The sequence below is a fragment of the Pyrgilauda ruficollis genome, unplaced genomic scaffold (genome assembly GCF_017590135.1).
Source record: "Pyrgilauda ruficollis isolate IOZ18807 unplaced genomic scaffold, ASM1759013v1 scaffold9, whole genome shotgun sequence".
NCBI lineage: Eukaryota > Metazoa > Chordata > Aves > Passeriformes > Passeridae > Pyrgilauda > Pyrgilauda ruficollis.
The window spans coordinates 6,091,706-6,104,355 of record NW_024531043.1 but is presented as its reverse complement, the minus strand read 5'-3'; the positions used below and the strand labels follow the sequence as shown (position 1 = coordinate 6,104,355).

Below are 12,650 nucleotides of genomic sequence, written 5' to 3'. Positions count from 1 at the left end.
GCAAGAACTCCATTCAGGAAGGTTCCTGGACATCTAGCCACATATTTTGAGAGGACAGCTTGTGTATGTGACCTAGCAACAAATCTTTTGACTTAAAATTCTGAATACCAAGAAACACATTTCTGTCATGTCTGTATTGCCATCCATTAAGCAAACAGGGTTGCAGCTTGCAACAGGAAAATCTGGAAATGAAACAAATGGTGCTGAAGGCAGACTGGCATTATCTGCAATTCACATTGTGCTCATATTATCAACTGAGCATTGATGGGATCTGAGTAAGAACAAGATAAAAGCCAGTGAAAGCACAGGCAAGCTCTATTTCCTAGGACAAAATGTAATGTTATAACTCAAAGTTCTGATTCACACTTTCTTCCTGGAGGAGTTAAAAGATGGCATTTCAGTCTTCCTTAGACATTAAGGTTTTATTTTATATTATTCCATGGATTTCCATATAGATGTTTTGTACTATCACTAGAGAAACAACTGTGGCAGTTTTTCTTTCACTAAATTAGAACACTGTGGTGGACACAAGATTTTGCACCCATGCACTGCTATTACAAACAACTGCTTAGTATTTGAAGAAATTATAAAAAATTGGCCCAGACAATGCCAAACTACAGACTGCCATCAACACAGGTGGAAGCTAGTGCTTTCCCATGACTGTCACTCCTTTTCTTTGGTAGGATTTACTGCAAGGGGTGAAAGAGTCTCCAGAAATTTCAAATCCTTTGCTATTGATGCAATAATTTTCCCAAGTCATGGCTGAATTGGACCGCTGACCAATTGTCACACAAAATGTTCAGGGAAGCCACAACCCTTCCAAAGAAGTCCCATTAGGCCAGAAAGGGATGTAAGGCAGGGCACCTGGGGTAAGGGCAGAGGTCAGTCCTAGCCAGTGCCCTCCCTCTGCAGTGCCCAGGAGCAGATGCTTGGGAAAAGATAAAAGCAGCACTGTGCCTGTGTATCCTCCCAGATTCCAGCCATCTGCAGCTCAGCAGCTTCCTGAGCCAGAAGTTTTATCTTGATGGTTCTCTCTTCCATGAATTTTTCTTCTTGCTTTTTGAACCCATCCCAGCTTCTGGCATTAAAGAGCATCCTGTGACAATGAGTGTTACAGGGCATTACTCACTTGATGAAAATGTACTTTTGTTACCTTTGAAACCTGTTATGAGACTCATCATGAAAGTGCAGTTCCCAGGAATGCCAGGCAACAGAAGTGGAATTGTTTGGGGTGTGTGACTGAGAAATGCTGCACTGCAGACACCTACAGCAAATGCAGCCCCCCTAAACACATGCTGCATGGTTTTTATTTCTCACACCAATATTAGCAGAGGTGCAAACAGAAGAAGTGCTTGTACTGAGGAACACTTGTTAAATAGTCTAGAAATGTTCATGCTGTGAACAGCAGCCTGACTGTGAATCACTCATTCCCAGAATTACTATTTTTGAAAGAATTTTGTTTCGCTTTTCCCTTGGAAGTTCCAATGCTTTTTCTTAAAGTTCCTGATACATCAGGGTTTACATTATCAAAAGCACAAAAGTGCTTCCTTGAATTCAAATCTTAACTTTGTGTAGAGTCACATCTTAGTAAGTCAGAAATACCTCATACATTCAGCAAAAGACATCATGTGTCTTTTGTTCCAGTTCTTACCAGAGAAAATGTTGATACTGATTATAATAAAATAAATACAGCCATAAACTGAAACCTAAATTGAGTTTTAATAGATAAACCCACTCCACATTCCTCAGCATTATTTTCCTTAAGATATGTTACATAAAACAGTTTTTGTTTTTCAGTTGTGAGATCCCTTTTAACTTAATTTTATTTCAGTGAAGTCTTTTCCTTGCATAGATGAACGTTTGGGTTTGAGCCTAAAATTCAGTGTGATTGCTGTAATTAATGGCTGCACTATAAAATCATCAACTCATGGATCTATTGACTCAGGACTGTAAGACACTGAGCATCTTGATCTCTCCCAAATCTCTCTGCAGATAAAATTGCCCAAGGGCTGATTAAACAACTTAATCATATACATAAATCCGTTTCATTTCCATAAGATTTCAGTTTGTGTTTGATTCAAAGTATTTGTGTCTGCTTTCCCAAGTTACAGTACTTGGCTCCAGATCCAAACCTTTTAGAAATAAATCTGCTGCACACTGTGGGTGACATCCTCTTTTAAAGGATTAGGAGAGAAAAAAAAAAAACTTTTAATGTAGCTAGTGGGAATGTCAGATTAAGTAATTTAGATATTTCCTGGGTTAATTTGTAGGATTTGGGTGTTCTGAAAGACAGAAATTTAAGGGTGAAGTTCCCATTGATTTGATCGAAATACTCTTTTTTGTAGGGCTTTATCTATGGAGTCATTAATGGGATGAACCATTATAACATCTCAAATTTCCTGATTTTTGCAGACATGCTGCATCAGGAATCAGAACTGTCAGGTCCATGGAAAGCTGGTGTCACTGATGAGCCCTTCTGAGACCTACAGCTCAGAGCTGGAGGCTGGGCAGGGTAGGAACAGGAAGCCACTATCTGTGCATGCACCAGGATTTACAGACACAAGCTGCTTTACAAGAAAATCTGCAACAGATAAGTATTTTCCCTTGCTGCAAAAAAATGCCCAAGCCTCATTTTCAGTGAAACACTACAGGAAATGAAGATTATATTTGATTTATAGTAGTCTCAGAGGAACAGAATTGTTTCTTTTGCATTTACCAGCACATACAAGCCCTCTTTTTCAAGATGCTACTTATGGCAATGAAGAAGCAATAAGAAAAGCCTACAAATATTCTCCAGTATAAGAGACATTTTGCATCTTTCCACCAAACAGTCACCCTTTCCTTTTACTGGAAACAAAATTCCCTTTTAAGAAGGAAGTCAGGATTGACCAAACAGATGTGCGTTATTCCCGAAAGTAAAGCTTGTCTGAGGTGTGATGGGGCTGCACTGCCGAGAAGAGGTGTCCCAAACCCCCACATCTTCTCAGCAATGCATATTTCTTCAGACACGAGATAAATGTAGTATATTTCCCATCACTAACCCTGAATAGTTTTCAGTAACTTCATGGTCATGTCTTTATTAATTACTTTCAACATCTGCAATGTATATTTAAAACAATGGCATTTGTCCTGGCTGACGCTGCTCTTTACAAAGTGACATCTCATCTGATTTCCCAATAATTACATGGGAAAGAGATCTACCAGGATCCTGGTACACCACAATCTGTGGAAGGAGGCTAACTCTGGAAAAGGACAAAATTAAACTATAGTTGTCCTGAAGGAAACATGATGTAGAATGGACCATTAGGCATGAAACAATGTGAATTTCCTATAGCTTCCCCCCATCCTGCCTATCCAAGCTTTAATATGTTATGTTCTCAAGGTCTGTCCATAGCATTAAAGAGAACTATTTAAAGTGGCATGGCCTAAGCACATATTCAGTGTGATCTTCTGATGAGTGGGATAATCAAAGTCATCTACATGACATTTTAAACTTTGGGAAAGGGCCTTCATTGGCCATATTTACTGCCCTGGAACACATTAACATGGGGTTATGGCTGTCTAGTGACACCACAGTGTTCTCTGCAAAGCTAAATCCAGAAAAGAAGGTGCTGAAGGGTCGGGTGCTCAGCAGCTCACCAGTACAGCCCAGCTGGTCCTGACTGCTGACTGGAAATGTTCTCTGCAGGGCATGCTTTAACAGAGAGACATGAAAATCAATTCCAACACTGGGAAGTTTCAAATGCTGCTCCAGAAGTTTGTGTGCAAAGAAATTCAGGAGGGGGGATGTGGAACTTAGTCCTAATGATGATTTACCACTATTGCTTTCCTCATTCAGTGAGGAAAGAACCTGTAACACTGTCTCAGCATTCCCACCATGTGTAGTCCTGGCTGCACCAGTGCAGAGTGTGAGTGTAAAGAGTAGAGACTGATCCAGGGCTAGGGCCACTGTGTCTGGAAAGGAATCTGCAGCAGCAAATAATGAAGGCTGGAAGCACATTTATAACTTCTTTCAGTGTTTTTCCAGCTACATATACCATTTCCTTCCTTTCTTTTACCTGAGTCTAGTCACATCACCACTGGAGGGAACAGGGCATCCATTTCTCAATCCTGAGGGGCAGCAGCAACACTTGAACTAAAAAAAGTGTTGGATTGTACATCATTAGTAGCAGACACTGAAACACTACTTGTTCTTGCAAAATTCTGGTCTGGTTTTGTTTTTGCTCAAAAGATGATCTAAGAGAAGAAGTGACAATTTCATGTTAACCACTTCAGTTTGTTTCTGAAATAAATGATCCTGAAATAAATCCTGTGGTGAAATTGAGCACTTTCATTTTGTAATAACCTGCTCATTTGACAAGAACTCACTTCCTATGTGCCAGTCTTGTGATGTGTTACACTGAAGACATGTTGGCACTGCTGACACACAAGAACTTCCTGGAACCCTATCCTAGTATGGAATCTCTTCTGTTGGGAAATTCTTTTGCACTTTAAAGGAAAATTCAGAAAGAAATAATCTTCTCTGAGAAACCTCAGGCTTTCTAAATAAAGAACAGCCTTTGCCTAACCCCTCTGTGTTTGTAAATCTCCCTGCCTTTATTTCAGCACTAATTAGAATACAAAATATGGCACAAAATCAATCTCTAATAGGATTCCTAATTCTTCACCTTTGCTTATGTCTGATCCAAAAGTTATGGTAAGCTGTCTCGAGATCATTGAGCTTTTAATTAATCTTTTGACTCATACTCCATCTTATTCACACAAACAATACAAGGTTTGTGAATAAGATTGATCCCAAATGTCATTTTCCCCTCTGCCTTCCAGATGCTTAATATTATAGGGATTAGAAAGAGCAGAAGCACTTAGGTAAGGGACACTCCATAAATTATAAACAAAGTGTGTTCTGCACACTGCATTTCAGGTCCCCAAAGGCAAATCTATCCAAACATTGCTGGTGGGAGGCCTTGGGGCTGAGCAAAGCCCTGGCAAGGCTGGAGGGGCTGGGCACAGCAGGTCTGTGCCATGGGACAGGGTTCATGCACCAGGACAAGCAATGCTGGTGAGAGCCTGGACCCCCCATTAGCAGCCCTCCCAGTAACTCTGTGTCTGGTGTTTGTCCTGATTGTCAGGAAAGGAGCAAAAACACAATCACCTCTAATCCCAGAGCCCCTCTTGCTATAGTATGGCTCCTGTGCAATTGTTCTCAGCCTGAATACCACTTCCGCTCATTTTCACAGGCTGTAAAGCCCCCCTAAGTATCCCCTTAGAATAATTTAATTAATACATAGCTGAAGCAGAAATAGATGTAATGACAGGAATGGTCATTTGTTAAAGAGCTACTTTGCTGTAAGTGCATCATGCCTTTCAGTTAAAAGGAATTCAGACCTTTCCAGCAGGGGTTTAACTTACAAGGAGGGATTTTCTTTACTTAACAACCCAAATAAAACATCATGCTGATTTGTATTTCCTTTTAAAAAAGTAGAACCTTTTCATTTCTGGGAGTTTCATTTTCAGTGTTTTGACACTAACACCATCAGAAGCCACACCATGCTGAAGCTGATGGTGTCCTCAGGCCCCCCAGCAGCTGTGTCAGTCAAGGTAGCAGTAAGTCAAGTAAGCAAACCTCTGAGCACCTTGCACCAGTGGTCTCATTAAAGGTAGCCTGTGCAACAAACTTTTAGGATCAAGGAATAAAGTAATTAAAAATGGAGGTTGTTGCCAGTAACCAGGATAAAAGCTAATATCTGGGGTAATGAAAAGAAACAGACAAAAGTGAAATACCAGGAATGGAAATGCCTCTAAGCAGAAAGGTTCTGTTGCCCTGTGATTATTAAGCATGAATTTCCCCAGAGAAATAATTGCCTTGGATTAAGTGATTTGTAGGAATCTGTTGCTGGGTTACAGGTAGCAAAGGAAGGTGGGGTGAGGCTTGCAGAGGTAAAACAAGTCATGGGCTGGTTTGCCTTCTCAGCCCAAAGACCCAGGCAGCTGCACTGGCCCCTTGAGTGCCTCCCAGCCAGCACAGGAGCACACACAGGCCGTGTATCGGAGGAAACTCAGAGTTCCGTGCTCCCGGGCAAGTGGCAAGGGTGGGGCTTTCCTGTGCTTATGGGCTAAGATAACTGGCATTTCTCCCCCCTTTCTTAATTGTTCTTCTGTGCTGTTTTCTATATAATCATTATTATCATCATAAATACAGATGTTATTCAGTTTCAGACTGTGATCTGTGTTTCTTCCTGTTCACCTCTGAGATATCTCTGTCTCTGTGGATGGGTTTTTTGCACATTCTCCTCTCCCTGACACCAGGGACTCTTCTGAGTGATTGTAAGCAGCCCCAGTTTGACAAACTGCACAGCCCCAGTCACACATTCCTCCTGGACTTGCACACTGGAATTTGCAGTTTTGAATAATTGAAGTAAACTGTATGTATTTTATATACAACTGGAAGAGGAGATAAATCCTCTGAGCTCAGTTTACCAGGCAGTCTTTGTTAGGAAGACATTTTCCATGCTAGAATTGTTTACAGCTCCTCAGGCAGAGATAATCAAAAGGCTGCAGTCATCATGTGTCCACATGTCCAACTCCATGATGGTCCACAAGCTCCTGATATTCTTGTATTTCTTTTTTTTGGTGTCTTGTGGCTGTTTGGGTATTTTGTGGCTAAATAAATCTTCTGGTTATTAAAAAAAGGAAGTGAAAGGGCTTATTCAGTGTGCTGTGACCTTGTTGTCATCCTCCTGTTACTACACTGGGGTCCTCTGCTGAAGTCACCTGTCAGGATGTGTGCAGGGCATTGCTCCTTGTTACTTCAGCCGTCACATCCTCAGCTGTCAATCCATGTGATTCCTTTAACCTTTGCTTATTCTTTCTTCTGCTGCTTTTTCCTCACATGTGCACTTTTCCATTCATGCTGCATTCATATCAGTCTTAAGATTTGGATCACAAACATCTGCATGCCACAAGATGTGCTGTGCATTTTTGTACAACAGAGAAAACCGTTTATCCAGGGGCAGGAAATGTGTTCTTTTCAACTCTGCAATCTCCTCTACACTGGAAGGACACTTTGGGCTAACTGAAACTAAATCTAGTCAGACCAATTCAAAAGTCACAGTGAATATGACTTTCAATTTTGTCTAAAACATTTAAACCTACTGCAATAAAAAAGCCTTTCTCAAGACATCCAGTGCAAAGCCACTGGGGCACAGTCCCTTGTGAGTTCTGTGAGGCAGCTGATGAGGTCTGTCCTCTTTCTCCAGCTGCTGTAACTGCAGCATTCACACCACAAACATTCCCTGTACCTGCCAGCCTTGGGGGGCTGAGACCTCCTGCTGGCTGCAGGGGCTGCACCAAGACTACTTTGCAAGAACAAACCAGGACACCAGTGGTCCATGAAGAGACTGTAGCAATTACATTTGCCCAGCCTGATGATAAAACCCCTTGCAAATGCAGCGATTTTGACATGGGCATTTAACTCCTTAACCTATCATAAAGATTCAACAGTACTGGAACAATTAAAACAATAAAGTCAAGTTTGGAATCTCTGTGAAAACATGTTTAAATTGTATACCTTGCTCTTGGCTCTAGAATCAGAGCAAACAGTCTCATGCCTGCTGTAAGCTAAGAGCAGTTATTTTTCCTGGACCTATCTAAGAATCTGTCTACTGGTACTGACAGGTGACATGCAGATCCCATATCCAAGGCTCTTCTATTTTCTGGGTGGCTCCTAAACGTTTGACTCCGTTTTTTTAACATTTGCCTGACACAGTGTGCAGGGGAGAGCTGTGCCTGTCCATCAGTGCTTAGTCTTGCGAAACATTATCAATCAGACTCCGATACCCAGGACTTTCACACTGCTGGGTGCCTGTACTGGCGAGACCTCTCCGAAGGTCTGGCTGCGGACTTTATCAGTAAATAGGAAATTCACAGATAACGGCACTAAAAGGAATTTGAGCAGCCGAAATCCGAGACGAGATGCCTCCCGCCCCACGCTTGACTGGGAACGGGCAGCGTCCCTGCGAGCTCCTCCCGGAGCAGGGTGCCGGGGAGAGCAGAGCCAAATTTCCCGGCTCCGGTGGGGACCCCCGAGCAAGAGGGAGGGCCGGACACCCCCCGGCCCCGGCCCGCGGCGGGCGGTGCTGCTGCCCGGCAGGGCAGGGCCGGGCCGGGCCAGGCGGGACGGGGGCGGAGGGCGGGCGCCCCGCGGCTCCTCATATAGCACTGCCCGCGGCCGCGGCGCGCAGAGCCGGCTCGGCAGCCGCCCGGGGCAGCGGAGCAGACCCGTCGCGCTTTCCTTCTTGCGGAACCCGTGGGACAGCGGTGGCAGCAGCATGACTTCGGCGGCGGTGGAAATCTTGGGGCTGGGACTGGGCATCCTGGGCTGGGTGGGGGTGATCCTGGCCTGCGGGTTGCCCATGTGGCAGGTGTCGGCCTTCATCGACGTGAACATCGTGGTGGCGCAGACCATCTGGGAAGGGCTGTGGATGAACTGCGTGGTGCAGAGCACGGGGCAGATGCAGTGCAAGGTGTACGACTCCATCCTGGCCCTGCCGCCCGAGGTGCAGGCGGGCCGGGCGCTCACCGTCATCGTGGCACTGCTGGGGCTGGTGGCGCTGATGGTGACCGTGGTGGGCGCGCAGTGCACCAACTGCATCCGGCCCGGCAAGATGAAGTCTCGCATCGTAATCGCCGGCGGGGCCATCTACATCCTCTGTGGGGTCCTGGTCCTCATCCCGCTCTGCTGGTTCGCCAACATCGTCATCAGCGATTTCTACGACCCCACCGTGCCGTCGTCCCAGAAGCGGGAGATGGGGGCCGCGCTCTACATCGGCTGGGCTGCCACGGCCCTGCTGCTCTTCGGGGGCTGCCTCATCTGCTGCTGCTCCTGCTCCCAGCGCGACGAGACCTCCTTCCCCGTCAAGTACTCGGCGCCGCGGCGGCCCACGTCCAACGGCGAGTACGACAAGAAGAATTACGTCTGAGCGGGGCTGGCCCGCTCCGCGGCCCCCCGGGGCACGGACAGACGGCTGCGGGCCGGGAGCGTCTGCGGGGAGCTCCAGCGCTCCCCTGCCTGGAGGCTTTTCTTAACGGGGACCCCGTGAAGCGGCGGCCCTAGGCAGGGCAGCGCCCCGCTGCCCTCCAGCCCGGCTCCCCGGCGGGTCCGGCCGCTCCGCTGCGGGCAGCGCCGCGCTCGCCGCCGCCGGCTCCCGGTACTGACCGACGGCGCTGCCGGCCGAGCAAAGCCCTCCGCGGCCGCCCAGAGCAGGCGAACCAGCGTCTCCGCGGCCCAGGGCGGCCGGGGGAACGGAGGAGCTCCGGCAAGTCACGGCGGCCCTTACGGGTTCGCCCCGTCCGGGCTTCGGCGCCGCCGCCAGCCCGCCTGGCTCCCGCCGCAGGCCCCGACCGTGCCCCGGCGTTACCGTGACACTTGTGAGTACTTTGCCGCCCGCTGTCGCTGCCGGTGCCTCGGGGCACCGCCCGGCTGCTGGGACCGGCCGTCAGGTGCGTACCAGAGCCAAGGAGCAGCTTCCCGTCTTCGTCATCTCTCCCAAAAGGCTGCATCGGGCAGTTCCCGCTCGGACTGACAAGGGGGGTTTGATCTATTTGGGCAATTAAAATAGGGATCCTGTCCAAAGCGTGACACTAACCTTGGTCCTTAATCCCACAAGCAGTAACTCTTTGGAGAAAGTTCTTTGACTTTCTTCAGTTGTTTCAGTCCCTCAGTGAAGAGTATTGGTCTGTGTGTATTTGAAACCTCGAAAGAGATTGCAGGTAGTTGCTGTCCTTTAGTGGAGTACCAATCAGATAACGCTAGGTTGTCTCTTGAGGTTCTTCATCTCTTCTTCAGCTTATGCTCTGTTTTTACTTGAATATGAACTCATGCCAGAATTATTCAAGGTCTAGATTAAGAAATCTAGGAGATCACTGCATGTCCTGGCTCCAGCAGGGCCTCTGCTCCTCTCATCTGCACTACAGGAGATTGGAAACATAAAAATCAGCCCAGATACTGATGGCTGGGGGGAATGATGTCTTTGTGGCCTTCTTGCCAAGCTCTGCTTGCTGCCAGTTTTGAAATGTGTGCTCAGTTGGACGTGAGCTTGGTTGGCTCCCCACCATGGTTTTGTTAACATGTGCTTTCCTTCATTTACCAAATCAAGCAAAAAATTGCTAGAAGAATTTTACCAAAAATATCTTGACTGAGACTTTACGCCAGACGATAAGTTGTGAAGTCATGAGTGTCACAGCTCTCAGCTCCTCTGCAATGCCCTAGTAACACTCTGCAGACTGGAAGGAAGATGGTTTGGGCAACAGAACTAATTTTCCTGAGGTCAACACCTCCTGAACTTCACCACAGCCTGAAATATTAGCTTACACTTTTTCATTTTACACTGCAGAGACAAACTTTGTTAAGGAATGGGCTTAAGGGGATGGTGCGATACTCCTCCAATCTAATTACTTGTAAATCCACACAGGATTATGCTACTGATTGTGGCAGCATCTGCACTGCCATAAGGAGATTTCTGCCAAGAGTTAGGGAGGAAATGTGCTGTTTATACTCCTCAGAGATCAACCCTACAACCTCATAGGTCCTTACAATCATGTAGCAATACAGCACACACCTGACCTGAGCATTAACTCTTACAGTTTTCTGGTAACACCAAACTTATTGACAAACCATAACTGTGGGTCTGACAGATTTACATTGACTCTGTTCTTGCCTTAGCAAACTTAAAACCCTGGAGGTATCAGCAATACATAAACTAGAATGAGAGACTAAAGCCCCTGCAAATTTTGATGTTGAATATTGAGCACCTTTTGAAGATAACAGCTTTTGTTTTTTAAACACATAAATAGCAGGGTCTGAGCTCATCAGAGAATACAAAAGCAGAGCAATATGTCTACAGCTACTTGTGCTCTATAAAGAGGTGCAGTACTAATACTGTCTCCATTTAAATAAAATCTGTAATATTGTTTTTATTATGTGATATGTAGTTTTGGTACAAGAGTGAAATATTCTGTATTTCATCATTGCAACTTTTTGAAAACAATGTAACCTTGCATAACTGTAAATGTATTTAAATGCATATATTTTGCAAGAAATCTACCAAAGTTGGTTTGTTATATGGTTTGGTGACTTTATTTCATGACTACTTTATTTTAAATTGTAACATCCAACTGTATTTGTCACTCACCCTCACTCAGCACTCTGGAGTCTAGCAAACGAGTCCACAGATATTAGCCCAAATCCTGGACCTCACTCTCTTTTGTCTCAAGTTAAAGAACTAAACTCCACTGACAAAAATGTCTGCACGTCTCTGAAAAGTAGAGCCTTCAGAGTGCTGCAGAATTTGGGGTCTGACCAAAAGATGAAATATTTCTGGACAATGCATTACTAGCATTTCAAATCAAAACTGGTGTCTTTGGGAGAGGGAGGGGAAACCCATGCCTTAAAAGGGAATTTCAACAAGCCAAATTTCTTGTATCGAGGCAGGGCTGGATCCTCTTATAACCAAAATCAGAAAAAATTACAGAGAAATATCTCTTGGAAGAAGCCAGTGCTAACTGTGCATGTGCTACTAAACACAGCATCATCCTACCAAAACTGTAACTCGTGGCTGAGATCAGAGAGGCAGCACCCAACAATACCTGCAGGAAGTGAAGCCCATTTTAAAAAATATATTTAATCTCATCCTTCAGTATCCTTAGTTGTTGCTGTGTTTTGAAAGATAACCTGAGAGAATGCTGTTACTGATGTCACTGGCTTCGGGGTAAAAGTCTAAGTTGGTTTCTGCCATGATTTTGTTTTCTAAGAACAAAGACCTAGTCCTGAAATGAAAACCTTGGAAGTGCTCAGGATCAGGCCTGAACCTCATCCCAATGAAGAGATAAATCTATAGCACTTGTTTACTATTTTTATTTTGTATTTATGATTTCGCATAAAAATAAAAACATGTAAACCAATCCCTGAACAGGGTCACTGTGTTTTGTGAAAGCCACTGGATTTTTTGGGCTCAGGAAGGTGGGGTGTGATATTGGTGCCCTGAGGGAAATTACCTGGGCTACCTTTGGGGAGGAGAGCTGGGTCACCTCTGTGGAAGAAGGAAGGGCTGCTCCCTTGCAGAGCAGAGCAAGCAGCATCTCAGCTCTCCACTGAAGCCTCAGACAAAAGAGAGCAAGTAGCAGCAGCTGGTCTTGTGATGTGAGCACATTAGGAAGTGGAGTGTGAGTCCCAGCTATTTTGGGAACAGCTCTGAGCATGAAGCTTTTAAAGCTTTCAATTTCTACACGTTTAAACTAAAAGGAAAAAAATCCTGCTGCTTGGATCAGCCCCAGCCTGACCTGATACCCTAATTGTTTCTGCCAACCATTTCTTTTTTTTTTTTTTCAAAAGTGCATTCAAGCTGGGGAAAAACATTTTCACAGATGCAGCAGAACAGAACCTAAAAAAACACCCAAAAACCCAAGCCCAATAAAGACTGGCAAATTAAACTACACAGACTAATTGCTAGTGGAGAAATTTGCTTAAGTTATATTACTGCCAGGGAGGACACTCAATATTTTGTAGATTTTTTTTCAAGATTTTTAAGCTTTGTTCTAATAAACTGTTGCTTTAAAAATGAAGAAAAAACATCTTCAAAGCCTTCATTTTGCAG

At 45.0% G+C, this 12,650-nt stretch overlaps 1 protein-coding gene across 1 annotated transcript; it reads left to right on the top strand.

The window, feature by feature from the left end:
- The first annotated feature begins 8,239 nt into the window (after window positions 1-8,239).
- Window positions 8,240-11,958, top strand: CLDN5 (claudin 5). The gene has a single exon (XM_041488701.1). It carries the CDS (start codon window positions 8,328-8,330, stop codon window positions 8,976-8,978), a length of 651 nt encoding a protein of 216 aa, XP_041344635.1. The 5' UTR covers window positions 8,240-8,327; the 3' UTR covers window positions 8,979-11,958.
- Window positions 11,959-12,650: the final 692 nt, after the last annotated feature.